The sequence below is a fragment of the Vespa mandarinia genome, chromosome 5 (genome assembly GCF_050613455.1).
Source record: "Vespa mandarinia isolate Hongniang chromosome 5, ASM5061345v1, whole genome shotgun sequence".
NCBI classification, from domain to species: Eukaryota; Metazoa; Arthropoda; class Insecta; order Hymenoptera; family Vespidae; genus Vespa; species Vespa mandarinia.
In genome coordinates, this window is record NC_140814.1 from 9,587,008 (window position 1) to 9,606,728 (window position 19,721).

General features: G+C 32.7%; 2 protein-coding genes and 1 long non-coding RNA gene across 7 annotated transcripts; 2 read left to right on the forward strand and 1 right to left on the reverse strand.

Annotated features, from left to right (window-relative positions):
- Positions 1-726: 726 nt before the first annotated feature.
- LOC118448483 (uncharacterized) lies at positions 727-4,027 on the reverse strand. Of its 3 annotated transcripts, none has more exons than XR_004840175.2 (3): positions 3,800-4,027; positions 1,384-1,616; positions 727-1,243 (listed from the first exon to the last, which is right to left on the reverse strand). It is a non-coding gene; the product is annotated as an uncharacterized LOC118448483 (long non-coding RNA). The 3 variants fall into 3 exon arrangements; XR_014982152.1 differs by having other exon boundaries at positions 3,044-4,027; XR_004840174.2 differs by lacking the exon at positions 3,800-4,027 and adding an exon at positions 2,119-2,299.
- A 21-nt stretch (positions 4,028-4,048) lies between these two features.
- On the forward strand, positions 4,049-13,275 carry ogre (optic ganglion reduced). 3 transcript variants are annotated; one of them, XM_035881779.2, is made up of 5 exons: positions 4,049-4,459; positions 5,040-5,803; positions 10,514-10,621; positions 10,981-11,136; positions 11,381-13,275. In XM_035881779.2, the coding sequence occupies exons 2-5, from the start codon at positions 5,552-5,554 to the stop codon at positions 11,957-11,959; spliced, it is 1,095 nt and encodes a 364-aa protein (XP_035737672.1). In that variant the 5' UTR covers positions 4,049-4,459; positions 5,040-5,551; the 3' UTR covers positions 11,960-13,275. The 3 variants fall into 3 exon arrangements, with proteins under 3 accessions (XP_035737672.1, XP_035737673.1, XP_035737674.1); XM_035881780.2 differs by having other exon boundaries at positions 4,049-4,448; XM_035881781.2 differs by having other exon boundaries at positions 4,049-4,448; positions 5,103-5,803.
- Positions 13,276-13,403: 128 nt separating this feature from the next.
- LOC118448481 (innexin shaking-B) lies at positions 13,404-18,032 on the forward strand. The gene is made up of 4 exons (XM_035881785.2): positions 13,404-14,907; positions 16,244-16,374; positions 16,654-16,888; positions 17,951-18,032. The coding sequence occupies exons 1-4, from the start codon at positions 14,869-14,871 to the stop codon at positions 17,957-17,959; spliced, it is 414 nt and encodes a 137-aa protein (XP_035737678.1). The 5' UTR covers positions 13,404-14,868; the 3' UTR covers positions 17,960-18,032.
- Positions 18,033-19,721: the final 1,689 nt, after the last annotated feature.

The following is a 19,721-nucleotide window of genomic DNA, read 5'->3' on the forward strand; positions in this document are numbered from 1 at the left end:
AACAGGATGTTATTATTACATGTGACTCTTATAGTACATATTTACAATGAAATCTCATCATTGTAATATTTCCTTCGAGTGATCTCTAAACACGTAGGTAATCAATGAGAAACACACTCATAAAGAGGACGAGCAACGAAGTGATATCATGTTAGAAATCAATCAACGTTTTCATGAGAATCATAGTTAATGATTACCACATAAATTCTGAGAATAATAACAGTTGAAAATTATCCATGTCAATAGTTTTACCGTCGTTTTTTCTAATGCACGATAACGATTAACACTCGTAGGTGATGAAATGATCAATGTCCCTTACGTTGAAAGGACTATGTAATAAATTTGAAAACTCATCTAGATAGACAAAAATCTATGGACATATGTAATTACATTTGAGGAAAGAGCAATTTTTCGGTAGAATTGGTACGTCACAACTGGCTCATTGTCATTGGTCATAGGCGGACTCTAATTAAGATAATTGTGTCTAAGGACGTAGAATATAGAAACACGCGAGCAAGCGAGCGAACAAACGAGAGATAGAGATAGAGATAGAGATAGAGATATATAGAAAGAGAAAGAGAGACAGAGAGAGAGAGAGAGAGAGAGAGAGAGAGAGGGAAAGAGAGAGCTAGTGTGAGCAGTTTTCACAGTAGGGGAGCGTAGGACGTTGTTGAGCTGTGGTTCGTCCATCGACTTTGATATATCGTTCTTTAGTGCGTTTATAAATAGATACCGAGGATATAGATTTGCATAGAGTTCGGAGTATCAAATGACAGGGTTACTTTAGAGGTGCATATGTATTTTACTGTTCATCATGAACGAAAAGAGGCAGCATAGTTTAAAAATAATTATCGTTTCTAAAATAATTATATTTTACTATGTATCTAATGATTTTTGAATCTTTGAAGATCATGTACATGATTAATATATGTATCTTTTAATAGAATTATACTTTCTTAATTAAAATATATTCCTACATACGTTATAGATCGCGTTACTTAAGCTTGTTTCTTTGGAATTATGTATGTAGATAGCATCGAAGTGACGGTGCCGTCACCTTATAAAATAGAAAGATCAAAAAGCGTACAACGATAAGTCGTTTATCGCAAAACCATAATGTAAACTGTTTCATTACGAAAGATCCTTTTGGTTTTTAAAGTTTATAAATATTTTATGTTGGTTTTTCTTTTCATTTCCTTCTTTTTTTTTTTCTCCTTTAAATTACATTTTTATTAAGCAAGTCCTGAAAACCAAAATTACTTCAGTATCTAATATTATCGATGAGAAATATTTCTTATTTATTCGTTAATAATTATATACATTATCTACTAAGATTTTATTCAAACATCGTCGACTAAAGTTAAACGACACTACGTTTCTTACCATATTTGAAATCGTCCTTGCAGAGTTGAGGAAGACGGATATCGTAATCGTCAAGATACATAGACGGTCGACGAAAAGCATACAATATCGCGTTGCTTTTCTGAAGCAGAAGTTACAACTGTTGCATCATGCTGCACATCTGGTCCGTGAACTGCTTCTGGTACGGTGAAGAGGACGCGGGAACATTAGCATATGCAGCCACGTAGGTAGGCAGGAACTCGCCTTGCGTTTGCCTGTTGAAAGAAACATTTCATCATCATTAAAATTATAAATGTTAATAAAAATGCATTCGATATTATTGCAGATATTTGTTGAATTCTAAAAAAAAAAAACGTTTAAACGTCCATTCTCCATATATAAATGAAAAATATAATTTCATATATAAAATACATAACCTAAAATATTATATTATAAACTTAAGATTAAATATTCCTTGGATAATTTTTTTTTTTCGAACTTTATGATGATCCATTTAATTACATAATCGATTAAAAATTTTATCTATGAATAACTATATGATCGTAAATAAAAATGAAATAATATAAACAAAAAGGGATGACGTATTATTCGTATGAAACTTAACGAGAACGGAAGGATGATGTAGGTTAACGGAATTTTTATTCTTCTGTGATTTCATTCAGTTCAGATGGATTTAAATTCATGATTCAAGTGTGATTAGCAAGAATTAAAATTTACGATGACTTAAAGCTCGTATGTACACAAGTATGTGTATACTTATAGATTTATGTATGCCTATCTTCTTCTGTAGGCATCGTTAGTCATCGTTGTTTTGTAGTACTCCGATGATCGGTAGATAGTATGTGGTATGTTAAAAAGAAAAAGAAAAATAAAGAGACTTATGGAACAGGAGAAAGCAAAACCACAGAGCCAGTATTCGTCGTTACTGGATGTGAATTCAAGGAGACCAAAGAAAAAAAGAAAGAAAAAGAGAGAGAGAGAGAGAGAGGGGGGGGGGAGAGTGAGACAAGGAATTTAGGACATTTCAAATGGAACTTTTGAAAAGTTTTTCCCCGAAGGACCTTTGAACAAGGTGATTAGTTATCGTTAGATCTACGTGAGATCTGTAAAGTATTAAAATTTAATACTTTCTACGAAGATAATTACAAAAGCCTTGGATAGTACTATTTACCGAAGATATACGTTATTAAGTAATTAGAATGATTTATTATATTTTCATAAACAAGAACAAATTTCATTGAATTTTTATCGATTCGTTTATAATTATAGATATATTCATGTAAACAAAATTTAAACATACCAATATAATCGTTGCCTTTAAAATTAAGAGACAGAAAAAGTCAACGTTTTTTTATCGTCGATATAAATATACACAACACCATCACACACACATATATGTACACATACACATACACGTGCGCGCGCACGACAGTAACACGTGTTTCATATATTTTTACATATGGGTACAGTTGCCAGACTGACTTTCTATATTTTTTTCCTCCATAACAATTTCATTTATTCGAGCGAAAAATTCTAAAGTTTTTTAAGAACATAACCAATGATTTTAATGGTTTTGTATCTACTATAAATCCAATCGAAAATCGTTATAATTTATAAACTTAAAAAAAAAAAAAAAGGATTATAAAGGTTACTTTTTCATATACATTTTAATGTTATATACCTTCGATAGCTGGCAGCACCAACTTCATCTCCTAAGATAGATTCACTCCATGGACAAATCTTAATATTATTTTCTGCATAATTTTTCTTTGTTTTTCTTTTTTTTTTTTCCTATTAATTTATTTAAAATAAATATTGGAATATTAAAATAATTTTATATAATTTTCTTATTTCTAATAATTATACTTATTATTCAGATCGATAGGAAAAATATATAAACACTAGGAAAGCTTTTAACCGTTGGAAAATAGTAAATTTAAAATTGAAGTAAAGGATTGGTTCGTTGAGTGATCAGTTCCGGAAGTGACCAATCAAGTATCTATGTATCATGATGAAGAATAAAAAGGTATATCAATAGATACAATCGATTTTATCGGATAGATCATCATCTATCGTATAGATATATGAGACGACGTTTCGTATTAATTTTTTAATCGATCCGAGAAGAGATAATAATCGTTAAAATTAATGAATTAAACATAACGATCGTTAATTTTTCTCGATATCGCCATGACTCCTACTTTCTTTCGCCTACATAGAATACGAGGAGAAAAGCCCTTATGTGTATATCGATGGACGACCGATGCGTGGAACGAAGAAAAAAGTCGAATCTAACGGTAATAACAAAACATGTTAGCGCACACATTTCGTTTCGTGTGTAATGTATTGGTAACAAAAGAGACAGAGAGATAGAGAGAGAGAGAGAGAACGAGAGAAAGAGAGAGAAAAAAGAAAGGAAGAGAGACAGTAGACATACGTAGCGTATTGTATGTAGTTAAAAAATATGTAGACGAGGTGGGAGAGATCACATCTGGTTCCCCTCTTCGTTTCGTGCCCTTCCCCTCTCTTTTTCTCTCTTGGACGTGTTCCCTCTCCGTAAAAGTACGACGAGCCCCCGGCATCCGCAGTCGAGCCCCTCTTGCGCTACCGATTTTCTCCCCTCCCCCCGTTGCGACGAGAAACAACAAACGATCGCAGTGTGTTCCTCGCCAGTCGCCGTTCGAGAGTACTGGTACGCGCGTTAAACTACGTGCGTATTTACGGCACGTATTTACGAAAGAAAAAGAAAATAAGAATTAAAAAAAAAGAAACTTTTAACAGAAGAGAATCAGGACGATTTCTTTACGCTTATGTTACATATCTTGTCGGCGGCGGCAGCTTTCAAAGGAATAAAACTCGATTCACGGCGCGATCGCGGCGAGTGAAAGAAAAAGAAAGAGAGAGAGAGAGAGAGAGAGAAAGAGAAAGGAGAATGGGGGATATAGAGAAGGAAAGAGCGTGAGGGTAAACCTATGGAGAAGGAGAAAGAGAGAGAGAGAGAGAGAAAGAAGAGGGGGATAGTCTGGACGTAGAAAGGGAGGAAAAGAGGGATAAATACGACGAGAGGGAGGAGCAGTAAAGGATAGGTAACGAATCGGTAGTTACACAATTTCATATTATTTCTATACTTTTTAAACGACTCAAACGATATATAAATAACCGATATATAAATATATATTATACGATTTATTATACAAGATTTTTCGGGGATAGAGAGACGAAGAAAAACGAGGTAGATGGTAAATTTAAAAAAAAAAGAAAAAGAAAAAATGAACAAAAATAATAATAAAATTAAAAAAATAACGTTAGTAGAGTGTACGTTTTTTTTTAAATAAGGGAGAGAAAAATAGAAAGAGAAAGGTTCGAATGTATTGCGCGTTTGTCGCATTAGTCGGAAGAAAAGAGAGAGAGAGAGAAAGAGAATACAGTCTGTCGTTCGCGCGCCAGAAACTTCGATTCGGACGTTCTCGGTTAAACTCGGTTTTATCCGGCTCGCGCCGTGCATAGGGCAGCACGTGTTCGAAAAATACATCGGTACGGGCAAACGAGTCCCGATTCGTGACGACGCGGTCGGTTGTGCGTTCACGAGTGGTGGTTGCTAGTAGCTTAGGCTTTATATCTCTCTTTTTCTCTCTCTCTCTCTCTCTCTCTCTCTTTCTCTCTCTTCTTTTGCTTAGCTTTACGTTCGCTGACCTCTATCGTTTCATCATCGTCTTCTCTTCGTCGTTGCTCCGTCATAGACGTCATTCGTGACCGAGGTCTTGTCTCCTTGTCGAGCGAGAAGAAATAGAGAAAGAGAGAAGAAGAAGAAGAAGAAGAAGAAGAAGAAGAAGAAGAAGAGGACGACGCGCTCGAGCGTGGTGAAGGGCAACGAATGGTAAAAGGGAGGGGGAGGAAGAGAGAAAAGAAGAGGGAAAAAGGATCGTCGTTTGTTGTTCGCTTTCCGAGAAGAAAGAACTAGACAGACACAGTGGCAAAAGGGGGATTGATTTCCAAGTTTTCGAACGATTTTGTTAAACGGTTTGTTACAAGGGAGGGTATTGTCATTATTTTATATATGTGTTAGAATCTTTTCGTTAGAGGGAGGGAGACAAAGAGAGAGAGAGAGAGAGAGAGGGAGGGAGAGAGAGAGAGAGAGAGAGAGAGGAAGAAAATTTCGATCAAAAGTGATTAACGAAGAAGAACGATCATGTTTAGGCTTTTGGGTGGTCTAGCCTATTATCTCAAATGGCAAGAAGTCTCCACCGTATCTTTGCTCTTTCGCATACATAATAACTTTACTTCGGTGGTGCTTTTAACTTGCTCAATAATAATCACCGCGAATCAGTTCGTTGGAAATCCAATCTCATGTATCGTCGGTCATGGCCTGCCACAACATGTCATCAACACCTACTGTTGGATAACCTCAACGTTCACGATGCCGGACGCCTTCAGTCGACAGGTGGGTTTACGCTTCTTTGCAATTCACCCTTTTATTTTAATATCGCACTCTTTTCTTTTCCTATTTTTTTCTTTCTTTCTTTCTTTTTTTCTTTTTTTTTTTTTTTTTTTTTTTTTTTTTTTTTTTTTTTTGAACGACCCGCAATTTTCTTTCCTTTATCCCCACCCTTTATCTCTCCCTCCCTCCCTCTCCCCTCCATTTATGATACCCTACGTTCTTTCTTACTCGTGATAAATGTTATTTAGGTTAAATTTTCTTTTCATAATCAATCTCTGGAAGAGAGCATTCATATGTGTCAATATGCTTATAACCATTACTAAATAACTTAATAGAATGTATCCATTCAACAAAGGTAATGGCGAGTGGTCACGTTTGAATTGAGATTTATTTCAATAAGCAATGCCGTTAGAAGTTATTTATCGATTGTTTTAAGTTTCTTTGGTATACGAATAATTAGTATAAAAAAATGTTCTCCACTCTTCACGTTCGATTTCATTTTCGAAAGTAACAATTTGTCATTGTGATTAATCGTTGAAATTTTTTTTTTTTTTTTTTTTCTACATTAATTATTCTATAACGATCGAATCAGATCAATTCGCGACATATTGGTCAACGAGAAAGTGTATCTATTAAAAATGTACGACTAAGGATCGAATTCAACTACTTTTAGGATATGATTACGTATACGTGTATGCATGGCGAGTATCAACAACCGCGAGATCATTGATACATCGAGATTTTTCCTTCTTTTCTTTTCTTTTTCTTTCTTTCTTTCTTCTTTTTTTTCTTTCTTTTTTTTTTTTTTTTTTTTTTTTTTTTTTAAGGGTCGTTATTCGCGTTATAGGATATATATCGTTTACAGATATCTGAAATCAATGCAAAATCGGAAGGTTTTTTAATCGTATCGTGTATTTCCTTCGTGTTTATTCTTTCAAAAGTATTTTTAGAATATTGCATAACGAAAAAGGAGATATTTGCGAGCGAAGATATGTGGATATTCGTTATGTTAATTCGTACATACATATTTTTCTTCTTTTACAAAAGATAGTGGAAGTTGTCTCGAAGAAAAAAAAAAAGAAAAAAAAAAATAAAAAAAATGAAAAAGATTTATCCTTTTTTTCTTCCCTTCTAACTTTCTTGTCAATCATTTAAACTGTACATACGTATGTAGTACTATCATCATAAATGATGACGTGCTGTTGCGTATATAATTTTACTTTAAATCATTTCGATGTATACTTACATTAAATGTATTTCATAATAATAATATGTCTTATTAGATCATTTAATTATATCGCCGTCAGTCTTATCGCTTACATACGGATAATCGTATATCTTCGTATAATTACGATTAGGTTAATGGAGAACAGGAAATTGTTTACAGGAAAGGGAGAAAAAAAAAATAAGGTTATCTTATTTAACACGTGCGATCGTCTTTTGATTCCCTCGTCGTTCTTTTGTTTTTCTTTTTCGTAGTCTGTATAAAAGCGCGGCTTTTTTAAATCGTTTCGACGAGTGAAAACATTGAGAAAAAAAAAAAAAAAAGAAAAAACCGTTGTACTTTTTTGGAAAGAATTGCGTCATTTATATTACGTGTAGATTATTCGTGGTCCAATGATTTTGCTCTTACATTGGACTTTCGCAAGTCGATCGATCGATTAAACGTATACACGGTGTACAAAACGAAAAAAGAAAAACATTCAATATTTTTAGTACAGTGTATAGAACACAACTGTACTAAAAAAAAGAAAAAAAAAAAATCTTTAGTATGCATAGGTAAGAAGATAAATTATTTCTGATTGACTTACCAATCGTTTCTATTTACAGAAGATATGTTTTTACATTATTCTCCTTTCATCATTTTCATACACACTTAGTAGTATCTTTTTCTCACAGAGTCATGGAATCCTTTCGAAAATTCCACATCTTTGTTGGATAATTTCACAAGGATTGGCAAGTAAGGTTTCGTAATTCTTCGAAGTTTATATATCGGCGAAGAATATATTTTGTTTTTTTAAATAATCCCGATAAAAAGAAATCCAAAGAGTTCTCAAATTGGGGTGGGAGGGGAAGGGGAGGGGATTGAGGATACTAAAATTAATCAATTACGTCCGATTCATCTTTGAATCGAAATCAGTTTGATTCGCGAAAACGTTAGAAAGATGATTTTTAGAAACAGGACGTATAAAGAGGGAGGGAACTTATCAATTGGGAAAATTTTTCCATATAAAAATGTTCATGCTGATGACAACTGATCAATTTGCCGATGTTTTAATTTTCAAAATTGATTGATGACATTCGAAAGGCGATTTATAAATACTAAAGATAATATTGCACGTTATGATAAAAATTAATAGATCAATCATGATACTAACGTACAAAAATGTTTATGTTTTAGAAATGATTGATCTTACGATCTATATTTACTAGGACTTTTTATTTGATAGTATTCTATGCATTGTATAAATATTAAATGGCTTTTTTTTTTTCAACACCCTATGTATATCTCTTATAGACGTAGAAAACTTTCTATCGATATCAATCTATCTATCGGATCTATTTTTTTTTTTTTTTTTTTTTTTTTTTTTTTTTTTTTTTTTTTTTTAATACACCGTGAACGTTTAAAATATAAAATTTATGTGAATAGAATATAGTTTCGTTTGTTATAATTTAATCTTTAGCAAGTTATTATAATTTCGACGAAAGTAAAAGAAAGTGTTCTAAGTGAAGAGAATACAGTTTCTTTCTTTCTTTCTTTCTTTTTCTTTTTTTTTTTTTTTTTCTTTCTTTCTTTCTTTATATTTTTCCTTTCGAAGTAGCTAAGTAATAATAATATGAGATCTTCTTGGAACATTGAATCTTACTCAACATCTTCGTTTGTCATTCAGAGTGTAACGGCGAGCTCTCATGACACTTATGGTGGTTGCTCTCATGTTCGAGCGCATAAACAAAGAGACCTCCAACAGTGTCGTATCTTTAACAGTTAGATCCCTGTTCCTTTATATGTAAGTGTAACACTCACATATGAAATGAATATTAAGGTTCATTTATTCCTTTCCGGTCAATTTCATTCGTCGTTAGTGTGTACTATCCATTCAAAGATTAATAAATATACATACTCGTTATATTTTGATATTAATAAATTTTCATTGATTTATTTATATCGATTGTTATTATTACTCTATTTAAATTTAATTAATTTTCTTTTCTTTTTTTATTTATATTTATTATTAAATTTAATTTATATTTATCTTTATTATGGACGATTATTCAGAAGTCACGTAATCCTAATTAATCAGTTCATATCGTTATTAGAAATCGATGAATAGAAGCATTAGAATATATCATACACACACACACACACACACACACACACACCGCACGCACGACACATGACCCAACAAATTTCAAGATATTTATGTTGTAAGAGTTGTTGTTTTTTTTTTCTTTTTTTGGAAATCGCATAATTTCTCATGTATTGTGATCGTCTAAATCACATAGATCATTCTTTAGATTTTTTCTTTGAGGATCACTTTTAAAAGAATATGTTCTATGAAAGCAACACATGCACACTCAATGTACGTAGTAGACGTGGAAGAAGATCTAGAGAGATAAATATTGTCAACGTAAATGCAATGACTATGGAAGGTTGTAGCGAGCATTGTGAAACATTATTAAAGCTTTCATAAATATTGATGGAGGACATTTTCAGTATCTATTGTAGATCAGAAATAGTAAAATGTAATCAATTTCTTTCTTATATAATTATTGGCTTATTTTAAAAATAATTTATTATATGATTTGTGTGTCTTTTGGATCGTCCTGTATTGTGACAAATTTTTTTTAGATTAACAATACCATTCGAGTTATCAAGAAACTGGACAGCATAATATCATTATCGTAATTGATTGGAGAAAATAGACGTTTAATAAAGACAGTATTGAAACGATTTCAAAATCGATTGTTTGAATTTATGACAGTAATAATGATCTTCACAAAGGATGTGATTTAGATATCCACTTTTGTTTTATTTTATTTCGTAATAAGAGTATCCTATTTTATAGCTGTGCTATAAAACGTTGATTTATCGAGAGAAATGGGGTTTGATTTGAAATCAAAAAATTTTAAGAGATAAAGAGAGAAAGAGAGTAGAGCAATAGTTTACCCATTGTTTGTTTGGTGTGTGTTTGTGTGTATATTGGTATGTATATATATATATATATATATATATATACAGGATAAATATATATATATATATATTTATCCTGTGTATGTATCTATCTGTATATCTATGTGTACCATCCTATGTGTGCCATCCTATGATATACAAATGTATGTACAACGTGTATGTGTCTTTGTATTTATGTATGTATCTATGTATCTAAGAGTACGTAAGTACCTATTTACGCGCGCACGTCCTGTGTGTGTGTGGGTGTGTATGTACATTGTCATAAATAGCTCGCCTAGGGCTATACTCAAACATACGAAGTGATGTAAGCAGCAGAGAGAGAGAGAGAGAGAGAGAGAGAGAGAGAGAGAGAGAGAGAGAGAGAGAGAGAGAGAGAGCGAGAGAGAGAGAGCGAGAGAGAGAGGGAGAGCGAGAGAGAGTGAGAGAGAGCACATGTTTAGTAATATATATTGAATTCATCGTTGATATGCAGGTATATGATTTCATTGTCATCCTATTATCAAAGTATCATATGTTCGTAGATGGGGACTGAGGTGGCACATCCAGGGGTAGCAAACGATTTAGGAGACGTCAATGCAAGGAAATACTATACTTACTACCAATGGGTTTGCTTCGTACTCTTCTTCCAGGTATTAACTTCTTTATCATTGAATTCTACACGTGCGACATATGGTAGGTCGCGATAAAGAATATATAGACTTACCATTTGTGCATCCGATCTGATTCTATCATCTTACAGCACGTCCTTTTTATCATGGTTTATATATCCTTTCTTGTAATTTCTTATTATAGATTTTATTGACATCTGTTTATGATGGTACATCAAGTTGCAACCTGTGCAACTTAATTTATATATTATGTTATATTATATCATTTTATTTTCTACCTAGTATATCTTTTATAATATTTATTTGTTTATCTTTTTTAATTGTTTCTTTATTTATTTGTTTGTTTATTTATTTATTTTATTTTTTTTTTTGTCACTTAGGCAATTTTATGCTATACACCTCAATGGCTCTGGAACATGTGGGAAGGTGGATTGATGAATACATTGATCATGGGAATGAATTGTGGCATTGATAAGCAAGATATCATCAAGAAGAAAAAATCCAAGTTGATGGAATATATTATGTCCCATTTAACGGTAAGAATAATAAATAAATAAATATAAAGATATATATATATATATATATATTAAAATGCATAGAAGCGTATTTTATATATGATGGTTTATGGAATGTAAACTATAAGAATTTATTTTGTATATGAATAATTAGAGAAAAATAAAAGAAAGGGGAGATGTACATATGCAGAGATGCTCCCGTTAGATTCAATTTGGTCTCATTGAGTTCAATTCGAGTTAACTCAGCGATTATTTGTTCTTTCAGAGGCATCAAAAGTACGTATATCACTACTTCGCTTGCGAGCTCTTGTGCCTGGTCAACATTATTGGACAACTGTACCTGATGAATCGTTTCTTCGATGGAGAATTTCTTAATTATGGCCTTCGTGTATTACACATATCGAATACACCGCAAGAGAATCGCTTTGATCCTATGGTTTACGTATTCCCTCGTGTTACAAAATGCATATTTCATAAATACGGTGCTTCCGGTACGATACAGAAGCACGATTCATTATGCGTTTTACCGCTAAACATAGTCAACGAAAAGACTTATATCTTCATTTGGTTCTGGTATATCATTCTCTCCATATTTTTGATCGGTTTGGTCGCTTACAGAGCTGCTATAATATTTGCACCGGCCGTAAGACCAAGATTGTTGCATATCGCATCGCCTGGAATATCAATTGAAACGTGTCAAAGTATAAGTAGAAAAGTAGATCTTGGTGATTGGTGGATACTTTATATTCTTTCGTGGAACATGGACGGTATCCTTTATAAAGACTTTTTAGAAGAACTTACGAAAAAAATGAGCTCCCATATTTCTCAACCGATCAATGCTTAAATTTATTTAGCAATTGTAAAATTATATCTAATTATATTTTGCAGTTTAGATATTAACAAGGGACTGACTAGAGTCTAATGTGACTCGTGTTGACATGTTTCTTTATTATACGAGAGAATACTCGTTAAAAAAAAAAGAAAAAAAAAAGAAAAAAAAAAGAAGAAAAAAGAAAGAAAAAAAAAGAACAAAAAAAGAAAAAACAAAAAAAAAAGACAAAAAAAATGTTATACGTTTACATAATTTTTGATAATAATTTTACAATGTCGGCGGTGTAGTCGTCGTAAGATAGTTTGTAAACAAGAAGAGGGATATATTGCCATTTTTGATAATAATTTTGGTATATCAGTGACGTCATCAATCGTAAGATAGTTTTTAGGTAAAACATTACTAAGTACGTATGGTTTAGATAATTGATTATATTGCATTTGCGTAAGAACGTATAAGAGGTTATCAAAAGAATTATAAGAATAATATTATATTTAGTATAGAAATCATATAAACATCTTTTTTTTTTTTTTTTTTTTTTTTTTTCTTTTTTTTTTTTCTTATATATATACATACATGCGCGCCAGGATCTGAATCGATCTTTGTCTTATATTGATTCCTCGATCGACAGATCAATCTTGTACTTCGCAAACGTTCCTTATCGTTGCTCGAAGATCATTCGTGCATTTCTATTGCATTTCTTTAAAGCATAGTATGTTTATAATTAATAACATAATTAATATCTATGATCTTTTGATAATATACAAGTTCACTCGAGTGTGTTGGATATATACATGACCGTGAACTCATATTAGTTTTATAAAACAAGTTGCGATTATTTTTTCCACGTATTAGATAATTTCGAACTATGATTATCTTATTCGTTCTTATAAATATTTTTTTTTATATCATTGAATCATTTACCATCCAATGGTATTTATGATTTATAAGGATTAATTCATGAACAAAAAAGAGGTGATATAGATTAGAAACTTTCATTAGATGTTCTTTCTTTCTACATAGAAAATTATTGAAATAGGTTGAAATTAATTCTATTCTATTTAATTTGATGAAATGTAAGTAATATTTCGCTCATTTTAGAACGACACATTTCTATAAAATACTTTACCCACTTGTGTTCCAGAATTAACAACAACAACAACAACAACAACAAAAACAACAATACAATAATTAATCGTTATTACAAAAGACTTTTCTAATTCACTATTGTGGATCTTCCAGCAGCTTTATAGTACGTAAGACAGATATTCGGATAAGCAATTTATTTGTATCCACGTATACGGTTGTATAAAGATTACTTTTGAAATGATTTTAAAGTCTTCATTTTAATCATCTACTAAAAAAAAAAAAATAAAAAAAAAAGAAAAAAAAAAGAAAAAGAAAAAAAAGAAAAAGAAAAACAGGATAGATAAATCTTGTTTTCAATTTTTCACATCTTTTTCCTTCGTGTGATAGACGAATGGTATCCATCAACGAGGAAATAAGAAAAGAAAAAAAAAAAAGAAAAGAAAAGAAAAAAAAAAGGCGAAAGAGGAAGAGTCATTTTGATGTGTAAAATTGAAGAGGCAAAGCGTATCTCAACATTGTCGGCGGCAGACGGAACGCGTTTATCTCTTTGTGACTGGAAAACGTCCAGCGTTCGTTGAAAAGCTCGAGTGGGACGATATTTCGTTATAGTTCAGCGTGGGCGATTTAAAAGTTACTGTTTCTTCGATGGTTTTGTGTCGTCAGATAGATAGATAGATAGATAGATATAGAGAGAAAGAGAGAAGAGACATAAACAAGTGTGTAAAAAAATAGAAAAATAAAAATGGGATGACAGAGTGGAGAGAGAAAGAGAGAGAGAGATAGAGAGATAGAGAAGAGGATAGCTATCAGACAGAAAGAGGACGTCATGGTATGAAGAGGGACGACTAGTTCACGAATTTGTGTTTTGGCATCGAACTCGGCGGGACCTACGTTCGTTTGGTTGGAAATCCGCGCACGGTTAGGATTAGTCAGTAAGTTTCGTTCGCTCATCGGATGAGACGCGCACTGTTCTGCCGCTTAAATGCCAAACGTTATTGTCGTCGTCGTCGTCGTCGTCGTCGTCGTCGTCGTCGTCGTCGTCGTCCTTGTCGGCATTGTATAATTTAACTGCGTTTCGTTCATAAAATACACAATTTCTATACTTGATGAAGAAACGGATAGTTGTCTATCACATCTGCCGGAAATCTATAATCGATTTTCTTTAGGACGTTTCCGTAATCATCATCATCATCATCATCATCATCATCATCATCTTTGTCGCCTCATCGACGCAACCCGTTTTCGTATGACGTCTTTGTCGCGCTATTTGTGTTCGTTTTATTGTACAACGGGAAACGTCAAAATGTGTATCTACTTCCAGAGATTGAATTATACGAGATCGTTATTGAATCCTCATACCAATCGGTAAAATCATCGATTAATAGTTTAGATCTTTTTTCTTATATCAGCGTTCGTTGAAATTCGTTGCGTGAGTCTAATCCGATCACTATTACAATCTCGATCCCGACACCCCATCACCCACACCCCCCCCCTCCGACGGATTTATTAACTCAATTTCTTTGTAAATTAGTATCCTTTGATCTTTTCGGACGGGTCATAAAGCTTTTTCTCGGCCGTTTAGTTTTTGATTAATAGGACGGGGTGAATGACCGTGGAAATGAAACGCGAGCTTTATTTAACGATTAATGATTTGGACGTCGTCGATGATGGTCGTTGGAAAAGGGCAGAGTGTTCTTTATCATTGGCGAAATCGCAGGATTTTAGAGATTAAGAATCAAACGTGATTATTGAACAATTTTTTGAAGAAATCGGCTTTTTCGAATAGTGTGCGTGCGTCCGTACGTACATACGTGCAATAAAAGAGAGAAGTGAGAATGATAGACACTGTTACAGAATTGTACTATCTTTTACGCGTAAGTGCCAAAAATAGGACGAGATGCGTTTTCGTTACGTTATTGTGTTCCTCGTAATAATTCTCAAAGCATCAATATAAAAAATTGCGAATTGGAACGATCCGGGCAATAAATTATAAATGTATTAATCCAAGCCTAATCGCTAATTCAGACCTTGCTAATAATTTTAAAACACTGCTATAATCTTTCGTGAAAATTAATGCTATTGTTATATTTAATCGATGGAATGTTGATGAACAAGTTAACTTATTAATTCCGTTTGATTTTGCTTTCGTTAGAAAATATAACAATTTTATGAAATTGTCATAATGAAGTCAAACAATTACAAGTAGTACAACAAATTTAACGATTTTTAAAATATTAACACGATTTTTAAAATATTAACACGAAATTATTATACTTGAGAATTATACGGGACGATGGTTTATATCGATTCTAATTTGAAAAAATTAATGCTTGAAATCTGTGAAAATTAATGCTTGTTATATTTAATCGATAGAATGTTGATGAACAAGTTAACTTATTAATTCCGTTTGATTTGACTTCCGTTAGAAAATATAATAACTTTATGAAATTGTCATAATGAAGTCAAACAATTCCAAGTAATACAACAAATTTTACGATTTTTAAAATACATATTATCACGAAATTATTATACTTGAGAATTATACGGGACGACAGTTTATACCAATTCTAATCTCTACTAACTCAAAATGTGTCAACATTGATTTAGCGTGTAAGGTAAGCGTTATCGCTCTTAATCAAATTTTAAAACCTAATATAAAACACGTTAATGTGCATGTAAACGAGCGTCGTAAGATAACACGCAACGAAACGACAAGTGATTATTTATAAACAACTATGAAAAATATTTGTCGGTCATGTCTCTTTCTACGATAATATTGATGAAATATTGCGAGTTTAAAGATCGAGATTTAATATCGCAATAGGACGAACATGCGAGCTCGTGAAGTTTCAAGCTTAAAGTAAGCGATTTACTTTGATATTCCTCATTCCTATACCTTCGCAAGGTTTACAAACTTGTAAAGCATGTCTCTACTTGCAAGATCGTTCAAAGCAGCGTGCTAAGCCAGAATTAGCTTTGAACAAGTGTTGTGCGTCAGTGTGTATATCAAGAAATAAGATAAAAGTGCACCAAGGTATAGATGTAAGTGTGTGCATGCGAGAGCATGTGTGTATATGTATATATGTATGTCCGCTCTGTGTGTGTGTGTGTGTGTGTGTGTGAAATCGTATGGTTGAATTAATTGCATAAGCAGAAGCGTTTCTCGTTCCAAGAACACGTGGTCAATACGCTTGTGTCGTGATTCCGCAGGTGTCCAGAATAAGAAGCGATGGCCTCGTCTTTAGGCTACATGCGCTAACAACGATCTTGATGCTCCTATTTTCCGTAATTATTAGCAGCAAGCAAACTGTGGGAAATCCAATAGAGTGCGTACATACGAGGTAATATTATGAAAAGATATTTTAAATTAATTGTCCGTAACGATGACGTATTAACGAGGCCAAACATATGTGCGATGAGAAATTTTAACGATCAATACTCTTATTTAAAATACAATGATACATTGAATTTTACATTTTTATTCTCATTAGTTCGTATATATCGTGGAATGTTTTTCATTGTTGTTTTGTATCACCTTGAACGTTGTGTTCGTTCATACGTTCGTTCATTCATACAATTTTTCTTTCTGTCTTCCCATTTGTTTAATCTTATCCGAACAGAGACATTCCTGTAGAGGCCTTCAATGCGTACTGTTGGATACACAGTACGTATATCGTGAGCGGTGGTGGTGCTATGCTTGGTGTCGCAGGGGCAAACGTTGCGTATCCTGGTGTTGCCTCGTCTTTCGGCATTTTACAAAGACGTTATCAGAACGAGGAGGATCATCGTCATGTCAACGATCAAACAAAAAGAGTCAAGTATTATCAGTGGGTTGCTTTCGTGCTTATCTTTCAGGTAATTTATTTTTTTACATATTTATACATATTTATACTTATTTGTCTTTATTTATACATTTATTTTATCACGTATTATTTATCATTTGTCAAGGATCAATTATTAAATGAGAAAATTATAATAATAGACTAAATCTAAGAAAACGTTAATCTTTTTTTTTTTTTTGTTTTTCTTATTATCTGTACAAAATTACCCGCGTATATGCTTTAGTATCAAAATATAAAACAGATGTCGTTTCGATCGTATCTCGCGTTGCTAGAAAATAAACGAAAATCAAAATTTTCGATTATTCGACGTGACGCTATAACAATGAAATTTATTAGAATCATCCTAAAATTTTTATAAGTTTTCTGAATAATTATAATTATACTTATATGGATAAATATGTATATTGATTTTTGTCCATTGTTATTGTATAAGAAATCTATCGTTGAGTTTACGCTTAAGATATTATTCGTTTACAAAATACTCGGCAAGTCGTACCGAGAAATAACTATTATTAAACAACTACAAAGTTTGTATGATTTATTTGTATAATAAGGTTATTCAAAAGATATCGATTTATACATTAGAAATAATAGCGTTGATTTATTAAATCAAAAATTCCGCCATAATGATTTCTGTTCAATGTACGGTATAACCACCGTTTTTTTTCTTCTTTTTATTTAATAATAATCCGATTCTACCTGATTACATTATAAACTTTTAAAATACAATTTTTTTTAATTTACCAAAAAAAAAAAAAAAAATAAATAAAATTCGTTATAACTTTTCGCATTGTAACAGCGTGTAGGTGATGCACTCTAGCGGTAATTTTTGATACGAAAGCAATGTCGGCAAAGTAACAAGTTGCGTCGGTAAAGAAAACTTTAATCCTTTCGTCATAAGGGAGCGCGTACGATTGATTATCAACTAAATAAAAATATACAATCAACTCTATAACAACTTTTAACAACAAATATATATATATATATTATTAAAGTGTAATGAACATATATCACAATTACATCGTGAATATTGATGTATTCTATTAATGGATCCATTTATATTCTAACTTTGCAGAAAAAGTAAAAAGGATAGTTTTCAAACACGATATACAAATGATCATCGTCTCGGCGTAAACGAACTGATATGGATCTATCTGATTGACTTGTGTTTAAAAAAGAAAGGGGAAAAAAAAGAGAGAAAAAAAAAAAGAGAGAAACGACGACATAACATCTTGTGAGAAACGATTGACGCGTAGGTGTAACGTCGTCGACATTCAGCCAGTGGGGAAAAAAAATTGATTATTTACCTTTTTCTATAAGCGAACCGTTTCTGTGTTGTATATTCAACAAGGGAAAAGCGGATATATAGGATGTGCTTAGAAAAACATATCTCATTTCTTCGTGTTATACTCACGAACATAAGTTTAACGTACCAGAAGACTCGTTTGTCGAAGACTCTGTCTGTATGTGTGTGTGTGTGTGTGTGTGTGTGTGTGCGCTTCTTTTTTTCCCCATATATTATTTTTTATTTTTTATTTTTTATTTATTTATTTATTTATTCTTTTTTTTTTCATTTTTCTTTTCCTTCAATAAAGGCCACGTATAAAAGACATCGCGAACTCGAATGTAACGACGAAGCGTATTAAAAGCATTTCGGAGAATCAACGTGGCTTAAACGCTCGACCATTTATAATTCGGTTGCAGTCAATTTCAGAATATCTCATCTTGTATTTGCGTATTGCCAGAGAGATAGCAGATTTATTGGATTCAACGAGAAGATGGATATCGTCATAATCGTGTCATAATATCGGCCTGTAATTTATTAGAAACGGAGTCGCGTGAGGCTCACGTACGCGTATGTCAATAATCCAAAGCCATTAAAGCTGTTCAAAAGTGATCGGCAGATGGTTAGAGAACGATTATGCAATGGTTCTAAGTTACAGCGACGTTTCCACCCCCTCCCTCCCTCCCTCCCTCCCTCCCTCTATCTCTCTCTCTCTCTCTCTCTCTCTCTCTCTCTCACGTCTATAAGCACGAAAGAGGGAAGACCAGATTTTTGAGTCGGACCAGACTCTTCTTAAGCAGCATAAGCCTCGCCATGTGATTTATCTATGTGGTTCGATAGACGCGACGAGGGTACTTGAAGAAGCTCGTTTAACTAAATCAGAACTATTCACCGATGGAATCATGACTTTACCATATGAAATTCTAGATATTTGATTGATATATATCAATCATTATTAGAAAAAGTATGGCCGAAGAATGATTCTGTCACGATATAAAAGTTATATAACATTGAATAATATTGAAATTATACTTTGAAAGGTATCGAATCTAAATGGTAATGATAAAGCGATCGTATTCGAATGAAATCGAATCGTAAAATATGAACGTTCCTTTTGGGACGACACGTAACTCCTCCACGATTCTATTTAAGTCCGTCTATTTCGTATGAAATTAGTAAGTACGCGAATAAAAGCAAAATATTTATTTACATATCGCCGGCACCGAACGAGAAAGCACTTATCTCTGAGGAGTTATAACGTGTCTTACGCGTTGATTCGTCGAACCATCCAAGTGCATGCATCCGCTTTTTGCTTCTCTCTCTCTCTCTCTCTCTCTCTCTTTCGCTGTCTCTGTCTCTCTGTCTTTTTCTTTTTTTTTGCATTAAGCATTTCGTTGGTAACATGTAACACATAGAAAAAGCAAATTCTCTTATGTTCTTTGGATATTTCGAGCGAGCTCCTTTTTTCTTTTCTTTTTTTTTTTTTCGTCGACCTTCGTATCTCTTGATTTAATCAACGGAAAAAGAAAAAAAACAGAGTAAAAGAGAGTAAAAGAGAGAG

Bases quoted from the DNA above. Each gene is read 5' to 3' on its own strand.
- ogre (XM_035881779.2), top strand. From the start codon at position 5,552: ATGTTTAGGCTTTTGGGTGGTCTAGCCTATTATCTCAAATGGCAAGAA. The intron at 5,804-10,513 runs GTGGGTTTACGC...ATATGTTCGTAG, and splicing joins CGGACGCCTTCAGTCGACAG to ATGGGGACTGAGGTGGCACA. The intron at 11,137-11,380 runs GTAAGAATAATA...TTGTTCTTTCAG, and splicing joins ATATTATGTCCCATTTAACG to AGGCATCAAAAGTACGTATA.
- LOC118448481 (XM_035881785.2), top strand. From the start codon at position 14,869: ATGATAGACACTGTTACAGAATTGTACTATCTTTTACGC. The intron at 14,908-16,243 runs GTAAGTGCCAAA...GTGATTCCGCAG, and splicing joins AATTGTACTATCTTTTACGC to GTGTCCAGAATAAGAAGCGA. The intron at 16,375-16,653 runs GTAATATTATGA...TTATCCGAACAG, and splicing joins ATAGAGTGCGTACATACGAG to AGACATTCCTGTAGAGGCCT.